Consider the following 26,813-nt stretch of genomic DNA (forward strand, 5'->3'; position numbering starts at 1 on the left):
GTGAAAATTCTTTAACACTAGAGGACAACACAACAGTTATACAAGAAACACTCCTCCAAAGAAGTTGCAGTCTTTTTAAAAGTCACAATACCCCATATAAACCTGGAAATATGAAGAGTTACAAGACATTACTTAAGAGCCAATTGAGCTGGTGCTATAGCTAAGTGGCAGAGTACTTATCTAGCATGTCTTAGAACCTGGGTTCAATCAGTAGCAACTCACACCCCAACACAAAATGAACTGTTTGCTAATTCTTATTTAAGAGGTAGGGGGGGAACGTTGGGGAGAGGGCTCAGTCCTTAAATGCTAAGATCAAAACAAAACGAAACAGCTAAAGGTAGAAAGTTCAATGGTAGAATGAGTGCTATTTAACATTTAGGTGTCCCCCCACCAAATAATTTTTTTTACCTCTTCTAAGTTATGACATTCACAACCTTGGAATATTAAAACAGAATTTTTTAAATGCTCCAGTCTCAAAGTTCAGCTCTGCAGTAAAAATTGCCATCTTCCCTAAGTGTTTAACCAGCCTCTTGAAAAAAAACATACTGTCATAACAACAAAACAGCACATTTGTTAGGGGACTTAAGTACAAGTAATAAATCCTTTTCTTAGTAGAAACCCAAGAACAGGAAGTTCATATTGATAGAAAGTAAATATAACACTGATTTTTTTTTTAAGTTTGGGGATATTTTTTAATTATTTTTATTACATTTTTTATTACATATTTTTATTTACTTTTTTATATTACTTTCTTTACATTTGTGTTTTGCCTCCATGTATGTGCAAAGGTGTTAGATCCTCTCGAACTGGAGTTACAGACAGGTATGAACTGCCACGTGGGTGCTGGGATTTGAACCTGGGTCCTTTGGAAGAGTAGCCAGTGTTCTTAACCACTGAGGCACCGCTCCAGCCCCGGGGACTTTTTAAGGCAGGGGTCTCCTATATCCCAGGCATGCAAGGTTTTCACCAGTCTATGTGGTAAGGATATCAAAAAAGGAGTTTGTGTAAGCCTTGTTGAAACTTAACCACCTGAACCCGGGCTTCATTCCTAGGCTTCCCCCCATCCTACCACCACTGACCTAAACAGGACAGGCTACCTCTAAACTCACAACCATCCTGCCCCTACCACTAGAGACTTAGGTTTTAAAATGTGAACTATCACAACAGAACCTTCTCTTTTATAACCAAATATGAGTACAAGTTTGTTTAATAGCTTTAAAAAAACATTTTAAAATTAGATAAGTGGCCTTTAATCTCAATGCTAGGGAAGCAGAGGCAGGAAAATCTCTGAGACCAGGTATACAAAGTGAGACACTACCTTTAAAAAAATTGTTTCGGTAAAATAAAATTAGAAACAATTTAAGCTGTGTGAAAATAATACTCGTAAATGGATAAGCCTTCTAGCATATGAATTAAATCTCAATGATGTTCTTAAAATGGTATTTTAGAGCCAGCAAAGATGGTTCAGTGTGTAAAGAACAATTGCTGCCAAAGCTGACCATCTAAGTTCACTGGCTAGGAATCACATGGTGAAGGTAAGATAAGAACCCATCCTTGCCTGACCCCCACCCCCACATGCAAACAAGCAAATACAAAAATTAATCCATGTCTAAATGTGGGTATTTTACTCTGAAACTGTTTGTTTTCCAAAGTACTACACTCCATTAATAGAAAAACCTTAGAGATCTTACTGTATTTATTTGTAGAGAGGAGAGCTTTATATATCTCACCTGACAAATCTATTCTAAATCTTCAATCATGTCAACAGTTATGCCAAACCTTTCCTCAAGTACTGGAAAGTACCATAAACCAACTGACATTTACTTTGTGATGCCAAGAAACCAAATTATGAAAGTGCCTCAGGAATTCTAGACAAGTACAGAACCAGAGAACTATGTATCACCAGTCCCAGACTTTTGTTTGAGACAGTCTCATGAGCCCAAGTTGACCTCCAATTTGCTGTCCTTCTTCCACTTCCAAAATTACCAATTTCTCAATTTACCACTTAATCTTGCTTTCTCAATTAACATGTTAAATAATCACCTATAAGAATGAAAACCTATGGCTGGCTGGCTCTTTGGTCACCTCTCTCTGAGGGGAGAGAAGCCTTACCAGGCCACAGAGTAAGACAATGCAGCCACTCCTGATGAGACCTGATAGACTAGGGTCAAATGGAAGAGGAGGACCTCCCCTAACAGTAGACTCGGGAAGGGGGATGGGTAGAGAAGAGGGAGGGAGGGTGGAATTGGGAGGGAATGTGGGAGGTGGCTACATTTGCGATACAAAGTGAATAAACTGTAATTAATAATAAATAAATTTTTAAATTTCAAAGAAAAAAAAAGAATGAAAAAACTAGTTGGGTATAGTGGTACATGTCTTTAATCCCATGTTTCAGGCTCAATGCATCCAAGCCTTGGGCCTACCATGCAGAAAGCTCTGGGTTAGATCTCCATCTCCACATAACTGACTGTGCTAGTACAACCTTCAATTATCAGCATTGGGGAAACAGAAGGATCTGAAGTTCAAGGTTATCTATGCTCTGGCTATAAGTTCCAGGCCAGGATAGGATACAGGAAACCCTTTCTCAAAAACATTAAGTTGCCCTTTAGTGCATTTATCACTGCACTGAAAACCTCCCCAAAAAAGAGGCACACAAATCTGTTGGTATATACACACACTCTCCCTCTCTCTGTCTCTCTGTCTCTCTCTCTCACACACACACACACACACACACACACAGAGAGAGAGAGAGAGAGAGAGAGAGAGAGAGACAACTAGCTGGGGACCAACATCAGCGAGGGCTTACAAGCTGATAGATCTCTAGCCTCAAAAAGGAATAAACAAAACAGACTTTCCCCCTAGAGAAACCTACATTCTACTGGGGCAGAAGACCAACAGCAAATATCAGGTAGTACTATCAAGAAATTGCATGCTCAAAGGCAAGAATAAAGTTGAGGATCATAGGCAAAAGAAGGCTTTAGACAATGTTCCCTACTCAAATTCCACCTCTCTTTACCCTCTAGATACACATCACCCTATCCAGGCTAAAAAGAATATGACACAAGCCTGTCAGCCTATACAGTCTCAGATATTCTAAAGACAGTTCTTGCCAGCCTAGGCAATAGAGAAGGTGAAGAAATTCTGCCTTATAGTTGGAATAAAATCCCTTCACTTCGAGGACACTATTTCGGCAACTTCACATGTAATATCTGATCTACAGGATTTCTGATACACAACCCCTGAAAAAGAGTCAGCTGACAAGCCCAATGAGATCCCAACCACGAGGCTGAGAACCACTGCTCGAACTGAAATTTAGCATTTCGTGCTGGAATTCATTAACAGCAAGCCACGGCATCATTGGCAGTACTTTCAACCTCACACAAAGAGAATCACATAATAAAATATCACAGCTGCTGCAGTCACATTTATTCTCATTGCTCTGAATAGCTGCTAGACCAGCAGATCTCAACCCTTTCACAAGGGTGGTCTAAGTAAGACTATGAGAAATATCAGATACTTACAATTCCTAGCAGTAACAAAATTATAAATAGCAACAAAAACAATTTTACAGTTGGGGTCACCACAACATGAGAAACTGTACTGAAAGGTGGCAGCACAGGCTGAGAACCACTGTGCTGGACCATGCTATTCAAAATTCTAGGAAAACTTATTACTACAGTAAAAGAAGCTAAAAGTCTGAGAGCTAGAGATGTTAAACAATTTTTGATATATTTGGTTTCTCAAGATTTATACATGTTATTTTATGAATTTGAAAATATCCCTAGAGCGGGAAAGATAGCTCAGAGGGTAAGAGCACTGGATAGTCTTTCAAAGGTCCTGAGTTCAATTCCTGGCACCCACATGGTGTCTCACAACCATTTATAAAGGGAGCTGATGCCCTCTTCTGTCATGCAGGCATACACGCAGATAAGAGCACTCATATACATACATACATACACATATACATACATACATCCTTTAAAAAAGAAAGAAACAGATAAATAAATAAACAAGGTGACTTTAGCTTCAGGGAACGTAAACACCCTTTTCTGGCAACCACACTCATGTGCCATATAGTCACAAAACACATATAAAAATGAAAAAAAAAAAAGTAATTACTAGCCATGGAGGTTAGAGTGATAATGCAGTAGTTAGGAGCACTTACTGCTTTTGCAAAAGACAAAGATTCCGTTCCCAGAATCCATATGGTGGCTCACAATATTCTGTAACTCTGGTTTCAGGAATCTGACATTTTCTTCTGATCTCCAAGGACACCAGGCATGGAGGTGGTACACATACATACATGTAGCCAAACACTTATACAAAAATTTAAAAAGTTTAAAAAAAAAATAGTCAAGGAGCTGGAGAGATGGTTCAGAGGTTAAGAACACTGGCTCTTCTTCCAAAAGTCCTGAGTTCAATTCACTGCAACCATATGGTGGCTCATACCATCTATATTGAGATCTGGTGCCCTCTTCTAGTGTGTAGGCACACAAGCAGAGAGAACACTGTATAAATAATAAACATTTTTTTTAAAAATAAACCGGAAAAAAAAAAAGTTGTGGGCCAGGAGCCATGATACATACTCTATCAATACTCAGGAAGCAGAAACAGGCAGATCTCAGTTCCAGGCCAGCCAGGGCTACATAGTGAGAGCTTGTCACAAAAACAAAAACAAAAACAAAAACAAAAAAAAAAAGGGATTAGCAAGATGGTTCAGCAGGTAAGAAGATGACTGCTACCAAGATCAATCAACTGGGAAACTATTACCCAAAACTCCCCCAAATACATCTTGCTACAGATTTCTTTTTTTTTTTAATTTATTTAATTTTACTATTTTAAATGTGCATTAGTATGAAGGTGTCAGGACCCTTGGAACTGAGATTACAGACAGTTGTGAGCTGCCATGTGGGTGCTGGGAATTGAACCTGGGTCCTTTGGAAGAGCAGACTGTGCTCTTAACCACTGGGCCATCTCTCCAGCCCCTTGCTACAGATTTCATCAATACTCTTCAATGATATATCCTTACCATCCTAAAACAAATTTTTAACAAATTTTAAGGGAGTATAATAAGTTGGGTGTGATGCATGCCTTTGATCCCAGCTCTCAGGAGGCATAGGCAGGTAGATCTCTGTGAGTTCCAGGTTAGCCTGGTCTACAAAGTGATTACAGGACATCAAGGGCTATTATGCAAAGAAACCTTGTCTTAAAAAAAAAAAGTGAGTATAAGAAAAATTCAATTTCTCAAACTGTATTTAAAAAAAAAATCTTATCAGTAAGAATGGTTACTAGCTAGCCGTGATAGCTAACTCTTCAGGCATTATTCTAATTATTTTTCATACATTAATCCTTGTAACAGTCATAGGTTTAAGTGTTATTATTTCATTTTTCAAAAAGGGGAAATTAGGGTGGGGTTGGGAGGGGAGAAGGGAGGGAGCTACAGGGGGATATACAAAGTGAATAAACTGGGATTAATAAAAATGAGAACAAAGGGAAGAAATTGAAGCCATCACAAAAGTGATTCTCCCAAAGTTATGTGGTTAGTAATTTAGGAGCCAGGATTTAAACTGATTCCCAGCCTTGGCTCTTAACCACTTCTCAAATTCCTTTATCACTGAGACATTATCACATTAGCTTCCCAAGACTGCAGCCTGTGTATTCTACTACCATGCTCAAAGCACAAAACCAAAGGGAAGGACTGAGAAGAATTTAGTTGCTGTTGCTGACATTACTATTTAAAGCCTCTCCTATACCTGTTTTACTATCAATATATACAATGTAGTCCTAAAAAGGCTCTGGGTTGGTCAAGACTGTAAGAGATTAGTGAAATAAAATATCTCCAGCACTGTCAAAAACAAAGCAAGCAAGCTAAGCTAAGCTTCAATTTCTCAGCTAATTTAAGATACTTCAATGATGGGCTAGTATACGTTCATTAATTCTTTTTACTTCTAATTGTGAAAAATGTTTAGAGATCAAGAAGCAAGTAGTGCAACCTAAAGTACAGGCAGCTGAAAGGTAATATTAGCTGGTTAAAAGAGGCTAGAGCAGATTATCTTACAGTGCACAACCAAAGCTGAAATTCCCCAAGTCTTACCTCACAGCAGCAACTGGAAGACAAAATTAAAAAGACAAGGCAAAGAACAGCAAAACAGCATAGTTATACATGCCACATTTAACACTCTAATTTTCTAAAAAGTATTTTGAAACCAACTGTGTTCCAATGGTAACTGACAATTAGCAAGCTGGCCTGTTTAAATTAGTAAGTTAAAGCTACTCAATCTTCTCAAAATTCAACTGAATTATTGCCAACTACTAAGAAGAAGTCACAAATGCATTTGGATGTGGTACAGAGGAAGATGGATCATGGAGAAATTCTGTAGGTAAAAGAATGGAAATAAGGGACTGGAGAGATGGCTCAAAGGTTAGAGCACTGGCTGCTCTTCCAGAGGTCCTCAATTCAATTTCCAGCACCCACATGGTGGCTCATAACCACCTATACTGAGATCTAGTGCCCTCTTCTGGAGTGCAGGCATACACACAGGCACAACACTGTATACGTGATAAATAAATCTAAAAAAAAAAAAAGAAATATTTCACAAAGGAAAAACCTGAAACTACATATTCATTTTGTAAAAAGATTCCTGATTCTTAGATTAGTAAAATATACACTTCACACATTTTTATCCCAAAGCTCACACAAACCTATAAATGTCGTATTATGCAGCCTTCCTAACTCCACAAAAAGATACAGTGTTAAGGTATGTTGAAGACAGGCAGGCATTGGTAGGGCATGCCTTTAATCCCAGAGCTCTAGAGGTAAAGGCAGATCTCTGAGTTCCAAGACAGCCAGAGTTACACAGAGAAACTGTCTCAGAAAAAAAAAACAAAGGTATGACGTTAAATTATGAAATTACATTGACAGCATCATTGCTATTTCAACCCAAATTAAGTCCGGTGAGTTAACCCACACAATGAACCTAGGAGGAAGAGCAAACAGATTGCTAGGACTTTGGAGCTGGCTTGATCTACATATACATAGTGAGTTGCTAGCCAGCTAAAGCTACACAGTGAGAATGTGTCAAAACGAACAAAAAAATAAAACAAACCATAAAGAACAAATTACACCAACCTACAATCAACAGAGCCTACAAGGATACAGGAGAGACCATGCAATCAACAAGCTTAAAGAGAAGGATGGTGTGGGTTCAAGGCCAGGCTGGAATATATAGTAAGATATCATCATCAAAATAAAAAATATTCTAGAAATCAGGAAGCTAACTCACTATTACACAGATGAAGCTAGCCAACCTCAAGAATTCAGAGTGACACTTCCACCTCTGCTTCCCCAGTGCTGAGATTAAAGGTACTGGTTACTATTACATGCTTTTGCTTCATAAGATATCATCATCAAAATAAAAAACATTCTAGAAATCAGGAAGCTAACTCACTATTACACAGATGAAGCTAGCCAACCTCAAGAGTTCAGAGTGACACTTCCACCTCTGCTTCCCCAGTGCTGAGATTAAAAGTACTGGTTACTATTACATGCTTTTGCTTCAGTTTTGTAAGGAACAATTTAAGCCATTTTTCAGTTTTAAAATCTTGTTGTAGGATTTTTACATTGTTCCAGTATGCCCTAAACAATACATATAAGAAAAGTGAGGGCCTGAGTTTTGTGTTTAATAAAATTGCTGGAAACATCTTCATTATACAAGTATCTCAGGTGCAACTAATGAATAAGTATATCGCAGGCTTAGGGTGTGACACAGTGGTAGAAAGCTTGCCTACCACCAAACCTGAGGACACAGAAGAAAACAAAATGCTCTCAGTAAAGGAAGGTAAGAAAGTGTACCTTATTTAGTAGACTTCAAATTTATGAAAATACTGCAGAATATTTAATACAGTATGAAAACATAGTGACATGAGACTCAGACAAGCGCTGAAGTTACTTAAGACTTCCTGCAGGGACTTGAGAGTAGGTACAGAAGAATGGCAAGTTTAATGGCTCTAACTGTGACTATGCTACAGTGGTAAGGTTAATGGTAAGGAAACCTGGGTTGGCATTATTCCAGTATTTATTTTTGAGACAAAAACTGTATTATCCAGACTTGCTCAAACCCACAAACCTCCTCTTTCAGTCTCCTCTGTGTTGGAGAAAAAGCATGGACTTAATATATCAGTCTTCACTGTTATTCTTCAGTGGGCGATAAATAAATTTGATACACTATAGAGAATTGGCTCAGGGCATTTGCTGCTCTTGCAGAAGACCAGAATTCATCCTAACACTCACACTGGGCAGCTCCCAACTACCTGTAACTCCAGAACCATGGCATCCCACACTCTAACCTCTGTAAGCGCTGTGTGTGTAGACACACAGAGACACACATATAAACAAATCTTTTTAAGATTATCTTGAACACATAAACTGTTAAATTATCATTAACCTCTGAAAAAGAAACATGTGAATATTGATTTATAATAGACTGAAGAGGTGGGGGGGAGCCAGAGAAATGGTTCATTGGTGAAGAGCACGGGCTGCTCTTCCAGACGACCACAGTTCCATATCCAGCACACACGGCGACTCACAACTATCTGTAACTCCAGCTCCATGGGCTCTGACACCCTCTTCTAACTTCTGTGGGCACTAGGTATGCACATGGTGTGCATACATACATACATGGAAGCAAAACACCCATACACATAAAATAAATAAATCTTAAGCAATTTTTAATGAACTGAAAAGGAAAACTGCTTATTTTTATGAAAGTGCTTCACTTACTAAGACACTGAATTTTGTGCTAAATTTTGGCAGATGAATAAAATGAAGGTGTATCTGGGACAGGTGGTGTCTATCTTTAGCCCAAGCTATTCTGGAGCCTGAGGTGGAAGGATCCCTTCAAATTACAAATGAGACTAGACAGGGCAACATAGTAAGAACCATTTCAAAGGGGGTGGGGGGAGTGGAGCCCTGAAAACAGAACATTTCTTGTTCACTTTCTGGGTACAAAAGGCTTTAAATGTTTTGTAAATAAGAAAGACTTGTTTAACCATTTAACTCCCATGCTCTTTTTTCAGTCACAGATGTCTTCCTTTATTGGAAGTTGTCTTAGCACATTCAATTAGCATTTATTCAGTTGTTTTTAGTTCTGAATACTGCTTGAAACCTAATGCTTGATTGTGTTGTTCACTCAGTAATTTTTTTAATTATTATAGAAAAAATGTTAGGCATAATACAGTTTAAAAAATACTCAAGGGGCTAAGTGAAGGCAAATCACTTAAGATAGGAACGCATATCTGGCATAGATAAGGCTCTGGCTTCCATTCCCTCAAAAAAAAAAAAAAAAAAAAAAAAAACACCTTTCTGGAGTTAAACAAATGTCTCAGTAGTCAAGAACACTTGCTGCTTTTTAGTTCCTGATACCAGTATCAGGTGACTCACAACTGCCTGTAGTGTAACTCCAGTTCCAGGGGATCCAATAACCTCTTCTGGCCTCCACAGTAACACACAAACATGTGGATACACATATATCCAATGTACATAAAATTAAAATAAATCTTTAAAAAATTATACCTTAGAATACAAATTAATTCTGCCCAGTTTAATATTAAATTTTTAAAGTATCTGCCTAGCATTCTAGTTGATGACACAGGTATTTTACGTTAAAGATTATTATGCTTTAATTATATGCACATGTGTATCTGCGTGGGTATGCACACTTGAGAGCAGATGACCCAGGAAGGTTGTTTAGATGGCCTCAAACAGCCTAGTCTACAGAGCAACTTCTAAAACAGCCAGGGCTACACAGAGAAACCCTGTCTTGAAAGGGGAAAATGGCTTCCGAAAACCCTGAAGCTGGAGTTACAGGCATGAGGCACTCAACCTAGGTGCTAGGAACTCAATCAGGTCCTCTGGAAAAACAAGAGCTCTCAAGCATCTCTCCAGCCACTCACAATTTTTTTTTTTTTAACTTTCCATTAGTCTTTCAGGCTGAGCACAGAAATAGAACCAAGGACCTACTGAGCTGCTCCTCCAGCCTACCCTTTCATCTTAATAAGGTGATTCTATGTACAACAGATTTTATCTTATTTGTTTGCTTAAGGCAGAGTCTTGGGATAGAGAGTTCAGAGATTAAAAGCACTGCTTCCCTTCCAGAGCACAAAGTTTGATTCCTAGCAGCCACATGGCAGGTCACAATTGTAGATCTACAATTCCAAGGACACCAAACAAAACATACATACATATTAAATTAAAAAAAAAAAAAGAAGACAGGGTCTCTCTTTTTATCACAAGCTGTCCTCAAACTGATTATACCTTAGACTAACCCTGAACACTTACAACAACTTCTCCTGCAAATGCTGGAATTACTGGCATAAGCCACTTGTTAAATACTTATGTCAGGATTTCTAAATGCAAAAAAAAAAAAGCCTTCTGCATACCTATAGGATGATGCTCTGTGATAAATACTATATTCCTATATAATTCTGTTGTTTTTTTCATTTAGGGTAGGGTTTGAGTGCTGGCAATTACACCTAGACCTTCACATACATTAAATACAAATTATGCCAGACATAAACAACTTGTGTGTCAACTATATAAAACAAAATAAAACTCCAAGAACAGAAACTGTTTTAGGTGCCCTTTATATTCCTCCCATCAGTGTGGGCAAACAAAAAGCAATGCATAAATATGTATTAGTAAACTGTCGTCTAATAAAAAATAAAAAATACTAATACTAAATTTGGATCAATTTAACCAAAGTTGTCTTATGCCTTAACAATTCCTTAATGTAGGCTGGGGATGTAGTTCAGTTGGTAAAGTACTTAACCTAGCATGCACAAACTCCTGAGAACTCAATACCCAGCACCAAATAAAACATGGTGATTCACACCTAGAATTCTTACTAACACAAGGGAAGTAGAGGCAGAAGAATCAGAAGGTCTTCTCTATCAAATAAATAAATAAATAGGTGGGTGGGTGAGTGCGTGAGTGAATGAGTGAATGAATGAGTGAATGAATGAATGAATGAATGAATGAATCTTCCAAGGTCCTGATTTGGGGCTAGAAGAGATGGCTCAGTGATCAAGAACACTTGCTCTTTCTTGCAGAGGATCTGGGTTGAGTTCCCAACACCAGCATGATGGCTCACAACCTTCCAAAACTTCAGTTCTAACACCTTCTGATTTCATGAGCACTAGGCATACACATGGTGCACATACATACATTAAAACAAAATATTCATACACAAATTTTTGTTTGTTTTTTACAGTGTTTCTCTGGGTAGCTTTGGCTGTCCTGGACTAGCTTTGTAGACCAGGCTGGCCTCGAACTCTTAGGGATCTTTCTGCCTGCCTCTGCCTCCCTGACTGCTGGGATTAATCCTTTAATTAACCCCACACTTTTAATCCCAGCACCAAGAAGCAGTGGAAGAGTATCTTTGTCAGTTTGGGGGTCAGCCTAGCCTAGACACAGACAGACCCTGCCTCAAAATAAAAAAGTAAGTAACAAAAATTCTATTTCATAAAGAACCATCACACCGAACTGGAGAGATGGCTCAGAGGTTAAGAGTACCAGCTGCTCTTCCAGAGGTCCTGAGTTCAATTCCCAGCAACCACATGGTGGTTCACAACCATCTGTAATGAAATCTGGTGCCTTCTTCTGGCATGCAGGTGTACATGCAGACAGAATACTGTATAAATAATAAATAAATAAATAAATCTTAAAAAAAATCACATCAAAGAAAACTGTAGCTGATACTGTGTTATACTCACATAACTCTTGTGCCAGACACTATAAAAATTAAACAAACTGTCTGCTCTTCAAGTAAAAGATTTTAAAAAATAAAATAAAATAATCAAAGATTGTGTATGGAGAGATGGCTCAGCAGTTAAGAGTGGATTAGATTCATGCCCCTACATGTCTGCTCACAACTGTATTAACTCCAGTTCTTGGGAACACTAGAACTATCTTCTGGTCTCCATACGCACCAAGCTCACATATGGTCCAGTCATGCAAGCAACATAACTATATACATAAAATAAGTTACATTACAAAGTCAAAGGTTGGGCTGTAACTAACTCAGTGGTAGAGCCCTTGCCTAGTGAGGCCCTAAATTCAGAGAGGCGCCATAGATTTATAGAAACAATATTGAGGAAGGCCAAGAAGGAGGATCAGAGTTTATGGCCATCTTGAATTACATTATATAAGAAAAAAATAACAACAAACAACAAATTGTAAGGTAAGAAGGAAGAAGATTGGGGAGAAGGAAGGCTCCATCCACTGGTACCACTACAATCAAAGACCTAGTTTAGAAGTTTAGAGGGTAAACCAGTAAATATACCTGTAATTAAAGGGTACACCTTTAATTCCAGCACTCAGGAAGAGAGAAACAGGGAGGTCTGTGAGTTCAAGGCTAGCCTAGTCTACAGAGTTCCAGGACAGCCAGGGCTACACAGAGAAACCCTGTCTCAACAAACAAGAAGTTGAGGGTGAAGGCTTAGGAATTTTACTGAGTGTTAGAGCAGAGCAGTTACTTACAAAGGCAAGTCCTAAGTTCTGTTCCCAAGTACTAGGGGGAAACAGTTAAGGAGTAAAGAACTAATTATATAAAATGAAATGTACTCTACCACAAACAAATAGGAAAAAGACTAAAAATCTTTTAGAAACTATTAGAAGTATATATAATACACATTAAAAAAGGTACATGATAAGCCAGGCAAGATGGCACAAATGTGTGATCCCAGCACTCCAGGAGAAAGAGGCAGGCAGGTCTCTGTGAGTTCAAGGCCAGTCTGGTCTACAAAGCCAAGGCTACAGAAAGAAACCGTTTCGAGAGGAGAAAAAAATATAAAAAAAATAAAAAAGGACATGATGGTGGACAAAACAAAAGCAAGAGCAAGGATGCTTACAAGTTCCAAGAGCACAAAGAAGTAACAAAAACACTTATGTAACACTGAAATCAGAAATTAGGATATTTGTGTATTTCCAGTTACAAGAAAACTACAACACTTACTTTGGGGAAGAAAAATGTAAAAAAAAGGAAGGTGCTCCACATGATCTTGCTCAACCTTCCAAGAACGCAATGCAGCTTAAGTTACAACTCAACAGTGAGTTTTAGACAGGTTGTGAACACTCACTTTGGGGTTCCAGACCAGATGTTTACCATCATAAGGCCTTGTCAAACTGGGTTCATCTTTTTTTTTTCTTAAGATTTATTTATGTATGTGAGTGTTCTATCTGCATGTACATCTGCAGGCCAGAAGGGGCATCAGAGCACATTATAGACGGTTGTGAGGTACCACGTGGTTGCTGGGAGTTGAACTCAGGACCTCTAGAAAAGCAGCTGTTCTCTTAACAGCTGAACCATCTTCCCAGCCCCATGGTACATCTATTTATTCAGAATACTACCCAAAGTGCATAGAGCAGGAATTTAAGTCAAGGTAGAACTCACTAGTTATGACAGCCAAAGAGTTAAGGGCCACATTGAATTCTCTAACTTCAATGCTCTAACTTCAAGTCTTGAAGGCTTGTTTACAGATACTTCTGTTTATAAATAACTTTTAAAACTCCATGTATGGGCAACAATACTACATTTACAAAAATAAAATGCACGCCCTCTAAAGAGAAACAGACAATAAACTAAAATGATGAATTATTAACATAAACTGGTGGAGGAAACAAAGTTTTTGCATCATAATAAAACATTACTGACTTTAAATGATCAACTATTAAGACTGTCCTACTGATACCACAACTGTAGTATGTGCTTGCTACACAAGTGGATACTACACAGCAAAACCATTATTGCAAAAATTAAAAAGCTTGCTACTATATGCAAATAATGGACATTCAAAGAATATGTTACTTCCCAGAATTTTTTTAGTACATATGATTTCAAATTAACTTAGAGTCTCTAAGTGCACACTCATCAACCAGGCTACAAGGGAACACTAATCTCAGTACTTCGGGAAGCAAGAAGTTGGACAGTTTGAGACTGGTTTAGCTATTTAGGTTATTATTGTAAGACCTAAGAAAAGTGTTTCATTAACAATGCACAGTTACAGTATCTTGTTCCTACAGGGTTTATTTCCTTCAACACTTTTTAACTTTTCTGAGACAGGCCTTTGATGACCTGGAACTTACTTATGGCCTTGGAACTTAGCAGATAGCCTTGAATTCAGGGATCTGCCTACGCCTGCCTCCCCAGTGCTAGAACTAAAGTATGTACCACCAAGCCCAGCCTTCAAGAAACATTTTTAAAATATCTGTTATTGGGGCTGGAGAGATGGCTCAGCAGTTAAGAGCACTGGCTCTTCCTCCAGAGATCCTGAGTCCAATCCCAGCAACCACATGACAGCATGTGCATGAGCATGCACACACCTGTCTCAAGAAAAATAAATTTAAAAAAAAAATTTATCATTGCCAAAATGGTGATGCATGCCTTTAATCCCAGCACGTGGAAGAGGCAGGAGGATCTCTAACTTTAATAAAGGCCAGCCTGGTCTGCAAAGTGAGTCCAGCCAAGACTACACAGAGAAACCCTGTCGAGAGAGAGAGAGAGAGAGAGGAAGGAAGGAAGGAAGGAAGGAAGGAAGGAAGGAAGGAAGGAAGGAAAAGAAAAGAAAAGAAAAGAAAAGAAAAGAAAAGAAAAGAAAAGAAAAGAAAAGAAAAGAAAAGAAAAGGACACCTAGGATTTGAACCCAAGCCTTTTCTTTTATAATCAAATGAAGGTGGATTTCTGGGTTCCAATCCAGGATAGCCAAGGCAACACAGAGGAAACACTATCTCAAAAAACAAAAGAATCCTGTTCACACCTAAAAACTAAGAACAGCAACAGGCAGCTAGAATGATTTTTCTCAAAAGCAGTGTTTGATCATGTAGCCCAGGTTAACCTTGACCTCCTGAATCAAAGGCCTCCCAGGTGCTGGGATTATAGGCATGAGACACCAGACCCAGGTGGGATGCCTTTTTTTTGGGGGGGGGTGAGGAGAAACAGGGTCTCTGCCAGGCCGAAACAAAGATCCTCCTGCCTCTTCCTTGGACTGAAAGCATGCACTATTATGCCCAACTTTTGAATACCTTCTTAAATCAAACAAAATCAGGAAACTATCACTAACAGATTCCCCACACTCAAAGCAAAGCAGGAAAGCCTGAATCATAAATTCCTTTTTCTTCTGGGCAATTAAACTAAAGGAACCACCATGAAATTCGAAATCTAAATGACTTCAGGGAAAGACTTATTCAATCTAAGAAGTAACCTTTTTAGCTAATCTGAAATTATCAGTGACATTAGGTTTAAAGAATTACACTTTTTAGCCAAGCAGAATGGCACAAGCCTTTAATACATTAGTCAAATTAAAATTTAATTTTAAAAAAATGGCCCACCACAAATATACTTATCTATTTACCACCAATAAAGAGCAGGTATACACTATGAACAAAGTTTCACCTGGAGCACAGGTAGATAACGTAAAGAACTACTAGTTCACAAACCTTACATCACCTGTTAAGAACTACACACTAAAATTACACAAACTACAAATGAGATTTAGTGTACTAGACCTTTCTTCCTTATATGACATGACCTAAACCCCCTTTCAAACCTAGTCTTGTTAACTGCAGCTTAGTCTGTAAGAGGCAACTGGCTGTAGTGGCCTAAATCCTAGCACTCTGGAAACTAAAGCAGGAAAGGAAAGTAAGTTCAACACCAACCTTGCCATACAGGGCTACCACTAGACCCTGGCTCAAAATTAATGCCATATTTTTTTTGCTTCTTTATGGCATTAATCTATTGGTCAGGCGGTGTTGATGCACGCCTGTAGTCCCAGTACTTGGGAGGCAGAGGCAAGCAAATCTCTGTTGAGTTCGAGGCCAGCCTGGTCTACAAAGTTGAGTCCAGAACAGCACAGCTACAGAGAAACCATCTCAAAATAATAATAATGATCTATTGGCTTGATAATGAACCACAGAGATGACACAGCTAAACCAGCACCTTAGTGGAAAAGCAGTTAAGGGAGATAGAAAGAGGCCAAAACCACTTTCAAACTGGAGGAAGCACTCTCAAAAACCTTGGGTCAGATGATGCAGGTAAGGGTGCTTGTTACACAGCCAGAATACCTGAGTATGATCCACAGGACCCATATAAGGGTAAATGAAATTAACCAACTCCAAAACTGACTTCTAACCACATGTAGAGAAATAAATAAAAATCTATTGGAGCAAAGAATCCTTCCAAGCAAAAGACTGGTGGCTTATCTGACAAGACCAAGCTACCATTGCTATTCTTCATGCTTACCATAATGACCTAAAGTAATTCTTTTTGTTTGGTTGGTTTTTGTTTTTTGTTTTGGTTGGTTGGTTGGTCTGTTTTGCTTTGTTTTATGTGGATCAGTGTTTTACCTGCATGTATGTATGTGCGTGAGATTGTTGGATCCCCTAGAAATGGAGTTGCAGACAGTTGTGAGCTGCCATGTGGATGCTGGGAATTGAACCCTGGTCCTCTGGAAGAGCAGCCAGTGTTCCTAACCAGTGAGCCATCTCTCCGTTCCTCTAAATTAATTCTTACCCTCAGCAAGCCTAGAATCTAGTGGGGGAAAATAAAAGCAACACATCAGCAAGTACTCTTCTAGAACCCCAAAGTCAACTACATACAGACAATAAAGAAATAAAGAGAAGAACGCAGTTCAAAAAGTGAGTTGAGTCCTGATGGTGTTGGGGTGGGTTGGGGGGGCATGAACTCCCCTTTTCGGAGGACAAGGGGAGGGGAGCTAGGGTGAAGAGGGTGAAGGGACTGGGAGGAGAAAAGGAAGGACGGGGACTAAGATTGGGATGTAAAGTAAATATATAAATTAAAAATACATTTAAAAAAATGAAACAAAAATATTTTTTAAAAGTGAGTTGAAGGGATAAAGTTTGCTACATGCTCTAGCTACTATGTACACAGTAGGTGCTTACTGAGTTTGAATGAAGAGAAAGTACAAGCCAGGCTGGTATTTGAAACAAACTAGTCATCAATTACCTTTGAAAAGCCAGAGTGGCAGAACATGTCTATAATCCCAGCACTTTAGGCGGTGGGAAAAGGTAGATCATGAGTTAGGTCTTCCTGGTCACATGAAACCCTGTCTCAAAATTTCATTACCTGTGCAAATAATAATAAATAAAATTATCATATTTGCTCATCATTGCCTTACTCATCCACTTGGAGTAATAAAAGCTCCTATAAAAGATTCTATAAAAACCAAGATTCAGAAACACGTCCCAAAACAGGAATGGTGGTGCACACCTTTAGATCCCGGCACTAGGGACACAGAGGCAGCCAGGTCTGTTACACAGATAAACCCTGTCTCAAACAATAACAACAACAACAAAAAAAAAACAAAACAAAAAATCCTGATATATGATAGGTAAAACATTCATATTAAAATAGTAAGTTATCTCCTATTATGTCATTTCAATAAAATATAAGTTTAATTTAAAAATCAAAAGCTTTGGGCTGGAGAGGTGGCTCAGAGGTTAAGAGCAATGGCTGCTCTTCCAGAGGTCCCCGAGTTCAATTCCCAGCAACCACATGGTGGCTCACAACCATCCTTAACGAGATCTGGTGGCCTCTTCTGGCTTGTAGGCAGAACACTGTATACAAAATAAATAAATAAAATAAAAAAAAAAAAAGCTTATGCAGAAACACTTCCCTTAACTGTAACCTGACACTAAAAAGTCAACTGGTAATCCCAGCACCTGAGGTGGACACCAGAGATCAGCAGCTCAAGGTCATCATCAATACAGAGAGTTCAGGTCAGCCTGAGCTAAAGGAAACACAGTCCCAAAAAAAGAAAGCTGCACACCCTAGATCACAGCACTAAGGAAGCAGAGGCAGGCGAATTTCTGTGAGGCCAGCCTGGTCTACAGGCCTGGTTGTCCTAGAACTGTTACAAAGAGAAACCCTGTCTCAAAAAAACAAAAGAAGGAAAGAAAAAAATGAAAGAGAAAAAAAGTACATTATGTGAGAGCCACAAACTAGAATAGGTACAAATTCTGTCAGTAATAAAAACATAAACTCAGGGTGCCCTGGAGAGATGGCTCAGTGGTTATAAGAGAACTTGTTCCTGCAGAGGACTCAGGTTCAACTCCTAGAATCCACATGGTAGCTCATAACTCTAGTCTGAAGGGATCCAAAGCCACCTTCTGATCTCTGCAGGAACCAGGCATGAATGACATATATACATACACACATGCAGGAAACACACACACAAAATTTAAAAATTAATCTTACAAAAAAAAAAAACCTGAAGTTTCTCTAAAGAGGATAAACAAATTTATCTATAAGGACATCAAGAAATAACCGCAATGTTGATGCAAACTTTTTTTTTTAATTTAACGCTGAATTTGGGCCTAAGTTCTACTAGTAGTTAAGTAGTAAATTCTAGTTATAAAGAATTATACTTTATATCATCTCTTCCTTAAAGACAAAGACCACTAACCTCTATCATAATTTTCTAATACAAACATTCTTTAGTGGCTGGGGATATTTTTTCCACTACCAATTTATCTGCTGGGTTTCCAAAACCACCCAGTGAAAAATATTGCCTATTCAACATTTTAGGGACAAAATGGAGACCAGGGAGATTAAGGAAGTAGTTCAAGGTCATACCACTACTAACTGAAAAATCAGTGATGTGTCTTCTCTATAGAGATGTCTCTTTAAAATAGAGTAAGTGGTTAGAGAGATGGTTCAGCGATTCAGAGCACTGGCTGCTCTTCCAGAGAAAAGGAATTCATGCTGAAAAGAAAAAAAAAAAAAAAAAAAGCCTGAAACAAACACAACACACTTAAAAATATTCTTAATTTTCTTAAAGTGATGCTTTAAGAGAGATTTTAAGAGCCAGTGGGCACACCTATAATTACAGCACTCTGGAAGGCAGACGAAGGCAGACCTCTGTGAATTCCAGCAAGCCTGGTTTACAAAGTGAGTCCAGGATAGCCAAAGCTACAAAGAAACCCTGTCTCAAAAAAAAAAAAAAAGAAAAGAAAAGAAAGGTTAAGGAGATAGTAACTGTGATGGTACCCAAATACCAGAGAAAACAAAAGTCATGGTGGACTTTTCATGGCGACATGAAAATGGAGGCTGAGATTAAGAGAAAGAAAGAAACAAACAAACAAACAAACAAAAAGACTCTTCTAGAATATCATGGACAGTTTCTAGTGTGGATGGATCAGAGGCAGAAAAAAAAAAAAGACTGAAGACAAAGTGATAGAAAGACTGAGGAAAAAGGAAGCAAAACAAAAGGCTAGTAAACCCTTAAAAACTGTTAAGTGCTGCATGGGACAGAAGTTTGGTTGGAATGCATGCACTGATTTAAGCTCTCACTAAACATAAGTCATTTGTTTTCGTATTTTAATTTGGCTTTATTTCAAGAATTTAAAACCAAAATAACTCATTTGTTTTCAGAACTTGAATGAAATATCTTTCAAATATTTCTTACTACATAAAAAAATTGACATCCCTCAGTTAAAGCAGATTTTACCTTAGACTCCTATACATTTTTAATATTTGCTAATTTTACAATGGCACTTTATGGGACTGCCAAGAGTTCTCAAACTTCTACAAAGTGTATGAAAAGCTAAAACAAAACGCCTGATCAGAGAAATTCTAAATGTCAGCTGAGCAGACCTATAAACACTACTCACAATCCTGAAACATGGTGGAACAGATGGAAACAATCTTTAGAGTTCTGCAATTCTTATACTAGTACACTGGTAGAAAAGCAGTCATATACAAAGCCTGTCAGCAACCATGCTACAGTGGAGAGAAACACACCAGTTCTAGAACTAAACATGGAGCAAGGAGTAAATTAAATAGTCTTTGAAGACTTAATCCTGAAGTTAACCACATAAGCATAAGAAAATAAGACTCCCAATAATGCTCGCCACGATTTATTATCCATAAACTTGTAATGACTTCAAATGCGACACACAAAAGGCCTCTTGCCTTTTTTCTAACACAACTAAGACCTTTGTTCCCAGCATCATTTTGCCCTACTCAAAAATAGCTCATTCAACTTTCTACCGCGTATTTTTTTTCTTTGTTTTTAGAGATGAGATTCTAAGCGTCAACTCGCCAAGTCTTAAAAAAAAAAAAAATGAAACGCCAAAAATATCTAATGAGATTCGAGAGCAAGAAAAAGTTAAGACACCACTACAGGGCCTACAAACCGAAGAAAGCCTGGAGAACGGGTGATTTGGCAGCCCAGGCCAGATCGCGAGCTCAGACTAGGGAGACAGGAGAGCGGTTAGACCACTCGGAACAGAGTCACGGCGCTATCAACCGCCCCCCATCCCCACCCCACCCCCACCCCACCCCCGTTTACCTAGTAACATCCCCGCCCCCAATTAACGGAGCGAGCAAACACCCGAGCAAAAAGCTAAAACTAAAACCTCTACCAGAGAAAATAAAGAACGCGTTACCAGAAACAAATCTGCTGGAGGGGTAGGAAGCCGCCCCTTCCCGTTTTCCTCCCAGCCCAGGGGGCATCAACACCCCCCTCCCGAGTACGGAGAGGAGTTACAAGGTGTAATTTGGCCACCACCACCTGCATTTTTTTTAAATTCTAGAAATGTTTCTGCGTTCTAACTAATTAAGGCTTTCTGCTATTCCGAGGACGTGAAGGACAGAAGACTGGGCGTTAAAACCTTCGTTCGTCTTCTGAATAGCCACGTTCACTTGTCTCCCTTCAAGAAACCCACTCGTTAGGCACAAGGCAGAGTTGAGCGGAGGGACGAACGGAGTAATAGGTTTTATGTAATCCGCATATATTAATCGCCTGACTCGCTTTGAATGTTAATACGATTGGGGTGACAATTGGCCCACCTCTTTCACCCAAGCCCCACTTAACCTCTCCGTCCTATTCTCTTCCCCTGCCGGTCTTCAGAGGATGCTGCTTCCCTCAGCCAAGTTTCTCGGCCTCTTGCCGCGGCCCCTGCCAGCCCGGCACGTCGTCGTCGTCCTCCCTCAGCCTGGACTTCCCGGCTGGAAAAGCCGCCCGGCGCCGGCTCGGCCAGGTTCGCCTTGCCCCCAACCGTCCCCCTCGGCAGGAAGACCCTCACCGCGGTCCAAAGTCACTCCCGCTGCTCCCTCCTCAGACCCTCGCCTCACAACAGTTGTCACTCGAGCTGCTGCTAGTTTCCATTTCCGGGCCGTCCACGGCTCAGAGCCTCCCTTTCCCTGTTTCCGGGCCCCCCGTCCCATTTCCGGGGAACCCTTGCCGTCCTCACGCCCCCCACCTGCACTTCCGGCCCCCCACTTTCTCTCTTCCTAGACGCCCTCCTGGCTCCGAAGACCACTTCCGGTCCCCTCCCGGCCCCCGCTGGGCTCCCCCAGACCCGCACGCCCTACCTAGGTTCCGCCTAGGGCCTTCCTCATCGCGGGAGGCCGGAGCGGGGACCCAGAGCGCCCCCCCCCTCCCAAGCCGCTCGGCTCCGGCTCCTCAGGCCGCGGGCTCGCTCGAGCGCCTCACCCGTCAGCCGCGGGCTGGCCCCTCCGCCGCCGCCGCCGCCGGGCCGGCCGACCGGGAGCCCTGTCGCCACGATGACACGAGCGGGGCTCCCCGAGGCTCTGGGGCTCAGGCTCCCCGGTCCCCGTCAGCCGCCCCGCCGTCCCCACCCCCAAGCCCGGCCCCGCCGCTCCGAACGGCGCCCCAATTACCTAGTTAGGCCCCAAAGTCTCCGGTCTGGACTCGGCGGCGCGACGGCAACTTCCACGGGCTCCCCCCCACCCCCCCCGGCGGCGGCGGCGGCGGCGGCGGCGGCGGCTAGTCCTCCCTTCAATTATCAGCTGAGCCGCAGCACCGCGCCGCCGTGCGCCTCCGCCCGCGCCGCCTCCCTCCCCGCCCGCTCGGCTCCAGTCGGGGACTACTTTGCCCTGAGGCTCAGGCCTGCGGGATCCTCCGCAGGACCAGCCCCGCCACTGACCGACAGCCCGTCACATCGCCCCTCCCTCCCCAGCGCCCAGCTCCAGACGACGAGCAGCCTCCCGTCTCCTTCCGATCCCTTCCAGGGACCAGGAAGGGGACGGTGGCGCTCCGCGCGGTATCCCTCCGCTGGGGTCACCCCCGCCCCTCCGCGCCAGCAGGAACTAAATGCCGCCTCGGGTCACCCAGGGCCTGGCTGTAGAGATTCCGCCAGGCGGGGTGCCTCGTGGCCCCTGGCAAAGGAAACCATCACCCCAGGTTCAAACCCCCGCTGCCAACTCAAAAGACGGACTTGGCTCTAAAGCGGGGCTGCGGCCCCCTGACCCTCATCAAGCCCCGCCCCTTCCTGGTTGTCCTAGCGACGGTGGTGGCGTCCCAAGATGGCGTCGTGGCTGCCAGAGACGCTGTTTGAGATTGTAGGACAAGGCCCAGCGCCGAGCAAAGACTATTACCAGTTGTTGATCACCCAGTCTCAGGCAAGTGCGAACCACGGTCTCCCGCCTCTCCTGACCCCTTCCCCGCCCGCCCGGGCCTCCCGCTGCGGGCCGCTCCCGGCCAACAGCCACCGCGGCCTGCCGGAAGCGCCGCGTCTCCGCCACCACCGAGAGATCTCCCCTCGTCACCTCTGCTCGGCGGCCCGAGAGTCGGTTTTCTCCCCAAGGCCGGCTCGTCCCCGGCGAGCCTCCCTTGCTGCCCCACAATGCCGTCCGCTTCCCCTCCTGCCTCCCGGCTGCCTACCCGCTGCGTTCCCTCCGCGCGCCACAGAAAAACAGGCGTCCCTACTAGCGTGCCGCCTCACCTCAGAGTGGGAAGGAGGGAAAGAAAGACTCAGTCAAGTGTCCCAAGGAGGAGCCCGCAGGGGGAGAAGGGGACGGTCTCTTCCAGGGTAGGACTTAATCCCGGGTATTTTGAGAACCTCGCGGTGGCCGTAACAATTGCCACACCAGAACTCCTCTTTCTAGAATGAATGGCTGGCTGAAAGGTTTTTCTCTTACCTTGTTGGAGCCCCTTCTATCCCATTGAAAGTGTGCGGGGGGTGTACAAAAATGTTTCAGCTGCTCTCCTCATCAGCCCCACCCATAATGACATCTGCTTCACAACAATAAGAAACAGGATTATGTTATCGCTGGAGTAAAGCAACCCTGGGGGCCTCTTTTTTTTTTTTTTTCCAAGTGTTTTGGTTGTCAGGGGTGGGCTTTGGATACTGTATTGTGCCCATGAAATGCTCTGCTGGAGCTGGGCGTCCGCTAAACACAGTGCAGATTCCTGGCGGAGCTTATCCTAGTCATTAAGCTGTTCATGCACCCCATAGTTTTGAGAGGCCATATTCCTATAAAATTAAGTTGAAAACCTTGGGTTTGTTTGGGTGTAGGCATTGATTATCCCATCTGTTTTTCCAGGACCTCTCAAACAAAAGAGTAATGAATTGATGTTTCTTTTACCTGTAAAACAATATGTGCATTTACTTTCTATGTAAGACCCCAAAATTCCGCAAATATAATAGCCTGTCGGTTTTTTAATTTTTCAAACTCCTTTACAAGAATTTGACAATTAGGATTTTGAAGGTTTGGTTTGGTTTGGTTTCTTTGATTGGGTTGTTTTTGTTTTGAAGAGTCTCACTATGTAGCCCTGGGTGGCCTGGAACTCGAAAAGTAGACCAAGTTGGCCCTGAACCATCCGGAGTTAGGCATTATACCCAGCTAGGGAGGTGAGAGTTTTGTTTTGTTTTAGGTTGTTTTTTATTTTGGTTTTTTTCTTTCGTTTTCTCTGGCTCTGTGAGGGGTGGAACTCAGGGTCTCTTACTTGCTAGACAATTTTAGCACACACGCAAACACCCCCATTAGGGTAAGTACTGTGATCCTAATAATTCTTCACTCTTTGTATGATTGACCTAAGACAGTAGGCTTTTATTCTGTTTTTCCATTTTCATCTATTGCAAGTAAGTTCAAATTGTTTGTTTGTTTGTTTGTGGGTTTTTTGTTGGTGGGTTTTGTTGTTTTGCTTTTTTTTATTATTTTGGGGGGTTGTTTGTTTGTTTTGTCTGGTTGTTGGTTTTGGTTTTTTGAAACAGGTTTCTCAGTGTAGCCTTGGCCCGGACTCACAGAGATCCTCCCACCTCCTTCTCCCCAAGTGCTGGGATTAAAGGCTTGTTCTTTTGAACCTTTTTTTTCCTTGAAAGTTTCACAAGCAGGCTTCTCTCTCCAACCTGCAACCCCTCTCTCTGGTGTTTCCAGCCTCAGTGAATTGAGAGTGTCTATCTACATGCATCCTCTAGTCTGCTATAGGAAAACATCCCTGGATAAGCAGATCCAACGGCTGTTCCTCTATCAGGAATAATGGCACAGTTCTGGTGAGTTAGAAACAAGAGGATCAGGCCAGTCTACTCTACATAGGTAGTTACAGGGCAGCCAGGGATACATAGAGGCCTTGTCTCAAAAATTAATAAAAAAAATGTTTTAAAAGAACTATTATTTGGAACCTTAATCTTTGTATCACTCACTCACTTGTAAAATCCTTCTCAAGACTTAATCCATTTTCTTTATCAAATACACTACAGTTCTATGAGTAAAAGATTGTTTCAAATCTGATTAAATTTACCTCTTTTTAAAATAAAATTTATTGTAAAAAATAATTATCGTTCTTGAAATACACCATATCTGATGACAGGATCATTTTTCTAAGTACACAAAACCAAATATCTAGTAAGAGGTATGCCCCATTTAAGAATGGAATCTCAGCCAGGCATGCTGGTGCACGCCTGTAATCCCAGTGCTCTAGGAAGCAGAGGCAGGCGGATCTCTGTGACCTCAAGGCCAGCCTGGTCTAAAAAGTGAGTCCAGGACAGCCAAGAACTACAAAGACAAACCCTGTCTCAAAAAAAGAAAGAAAGAAAGTAGGGATGCAGAGATGGATCAGCAGTTAAGAACACTGGCTGTTCTTCCAGAGGACCAGTGTTCAATTCCCAGCACCCACATGGCAGCTCACAACTGTAATTACAGTTCCAAGGGATATGACACCATCTCAGACATAGATGCAGGCAGAACATAGATGCAGGCAGAACACCAATGCATATATAATTTAAAAAATAAATAAATTATTTTTAAAAGAAAAACTAGAATCTGTGTTCTATACAACATTCTCTCTGGAGAAAGCCAAACCCACTGTATGGAATGGACTACTCTTGATGTGTCTCTTCTCTGTTGATGACCAGTTTAACCCATATCACAACTTTTTTCTTGCCAGGTATAGTGGTACACACATTGTGTAATACCAGAAGCAAAACCATTGAAAGTTCAAGGCTAGCCCAGGGCTGCATAGGGTAATGTAATGTCTCTAAAAACAAACCAAAAAAATAATTAAAAAAAAAAAAAACTTTTGTGCAGGCAAGGTTCTTTAGGAGGTAAGGGCACTTGTCACCAAACCTAATGACCTGAGTTTGATTCCTAGAATCCACATGATGGAGAGAATGGACTGCCATAAGCTGTTCTCTGACCCTTAAGTGCATGCTGTGTGCTCCTGATCACACACACGCGCGTGCGCACACACACACACATACATACACACTTACTGTAACGGACTAAGTATCCTTTATACAACCACCACCATGCCTAGCCATATCCTGTTTTCAAAGACCTGGAACTCAAACTGGTTTCAAACTTGTGTGTCTTAGTGTGGGAATTGCAAGCATTCACTAACTATGCCTGGCTTATACTTGTATTCTTACAAAGGCATTCTCAATGAATAATTTGATACCTTAAAGCACATCCCTGTTGTTAGGTGTGGTGGTGCTCACCTTTAATCCTAGGACTTGGGAGACAGAGGCAGGTAAAGCTCTGAGACTGGCCAGAGTTCCAGGACTACACAGAGAAACCAGGTTTGTCTTGAAACACCACCACCCCCCCCAAAAAAAATAAAAATTCCCATAATACCAGCACTCAGGAGCTGAGGCAGGAAGATTTCAAGTGTAAGGGCTTTGAGGGCTTAATAGGAAGTTTGAGGCCAACTTAGCCTATATCTAAGACTATCTCTAAACAAAAACGGGGCCAGCAAGATGGATCAGTGAGTAAAGGCACTTTGATGCTAAATTTGACCTCAGTTCCACTCCCAGGACCCACATGGTTGAAGGAGAAAACCAACTCCCCAAAGTTATTTTCTGACTTTTATATATGTACCATAGCACACACACACATAAATACATACAAGTAAATGCAATTTTAAATTTTCAATAAACATAAAACTTTCACAACAGCTTGAGGCCAATGTAGTTCTATCCTCAAATCTTGCCTTTATTATGATAATCCTAGGGCTTGGAAAAATAAACATATTTTCCTTTTTGGGGGTTGGGACACAGAAGTCAAGTCTATGTGGTCCATGCTGGTCTAGAACTGACTGTAATAAACTAAGTAACTTCGAATTCACAGAAATCTACCTACTTCCACCTCTGAGGGCTAGGATCAAGGGCATGCACCACTACCACTACACATGGCTGATGGGTTGTTTTTTCAAATGAACAAGTCATCAATTTATTCTCACTCTAGTTTTAATAGTGTATATATACTATTATAGTGTATATATATATTATAGTATATATATATATTGAATTTTTAGTGATTTATTTTTATTTTATGTGCGTTAGTGTTTTACCTCCATGTGTGTCCATGTAAGGTTTCAGATCCCCTGGAACTGGAGTTACGGACATTTGTGAGCTGCTGCGTGGGTGCTGAAAATCGAACTTGGGTCCTCTGGAAGAGCAGCCCCTGTGTAATGTCATGTGAACATTAGATACTCTAATGTTCTCCTAACGTTATTCTAGTAGATTTATAGTATTGACAGGCTAGAAGAACATCTTAGAT

General features: G+C 41.2%; 2 protein-coding genes across 18 annotated transcripts in view; one reads left to right on the forward strand and one right to left on the reverse strand.

The window, feature by feature from the left end:
- The window catches only part of Trip12 (thyroid hormone receptor interactor 12), a 131,952-nt gene extending 110,106 nt beyond the window's left edge, over positions 1-21,846 (reverse strand). For 14 of the 17 annotated variants that reach the window (XM_021650882.2, XM_021650883.2, XM_021650881.2 and 11 more), the window contains exon 1: positions 21,696-21,846. The gene's annotated coding sequence lies outside the window, so the exon portion shown is untranslated. The other 3 variants (XM_060368735.1, XM_060368737.1, XM_060368736.1) reach the window with 3 other exon arrangements.
- Positions 21,847-21,889: 43 nt separating this feature from the next.
- Positions 21,890-26,813, forward strand: part of Fbxo36 (F-box protein 36) — a 66,970-nt gene continuing 62,046 nt past the window's right edge. Inside the window, exon 1 of the mRNA XM_021650854.2 lies at positions 21,890-22,436. Within this exon, the coding sequence (XP_021506529.1) occupies positions 22,341-22,436 (96 nt within the window). The 5' untranslated portion in view covers positions 21,890-22,340. The remainder of the gene's footprint in view (positions 22,437-26,813) is intronic.

Source organism: Meriones unguiculatus, chromosome 15, assembly GCF_030254825.1.
Source record: "Meriones unguiculatus strain TT.TT164.6M chromosome 15, Bangor_MerUng_6.1, whole genome shotgun sequence".
In the NCBI taxonomy this organism is placed as follows: domain Eukaryota; kingdom Metazoa; phylum Chordata; class Mammalia; order Rodentia; family Muridae; genus Meriones; species Meriones unguiculatus.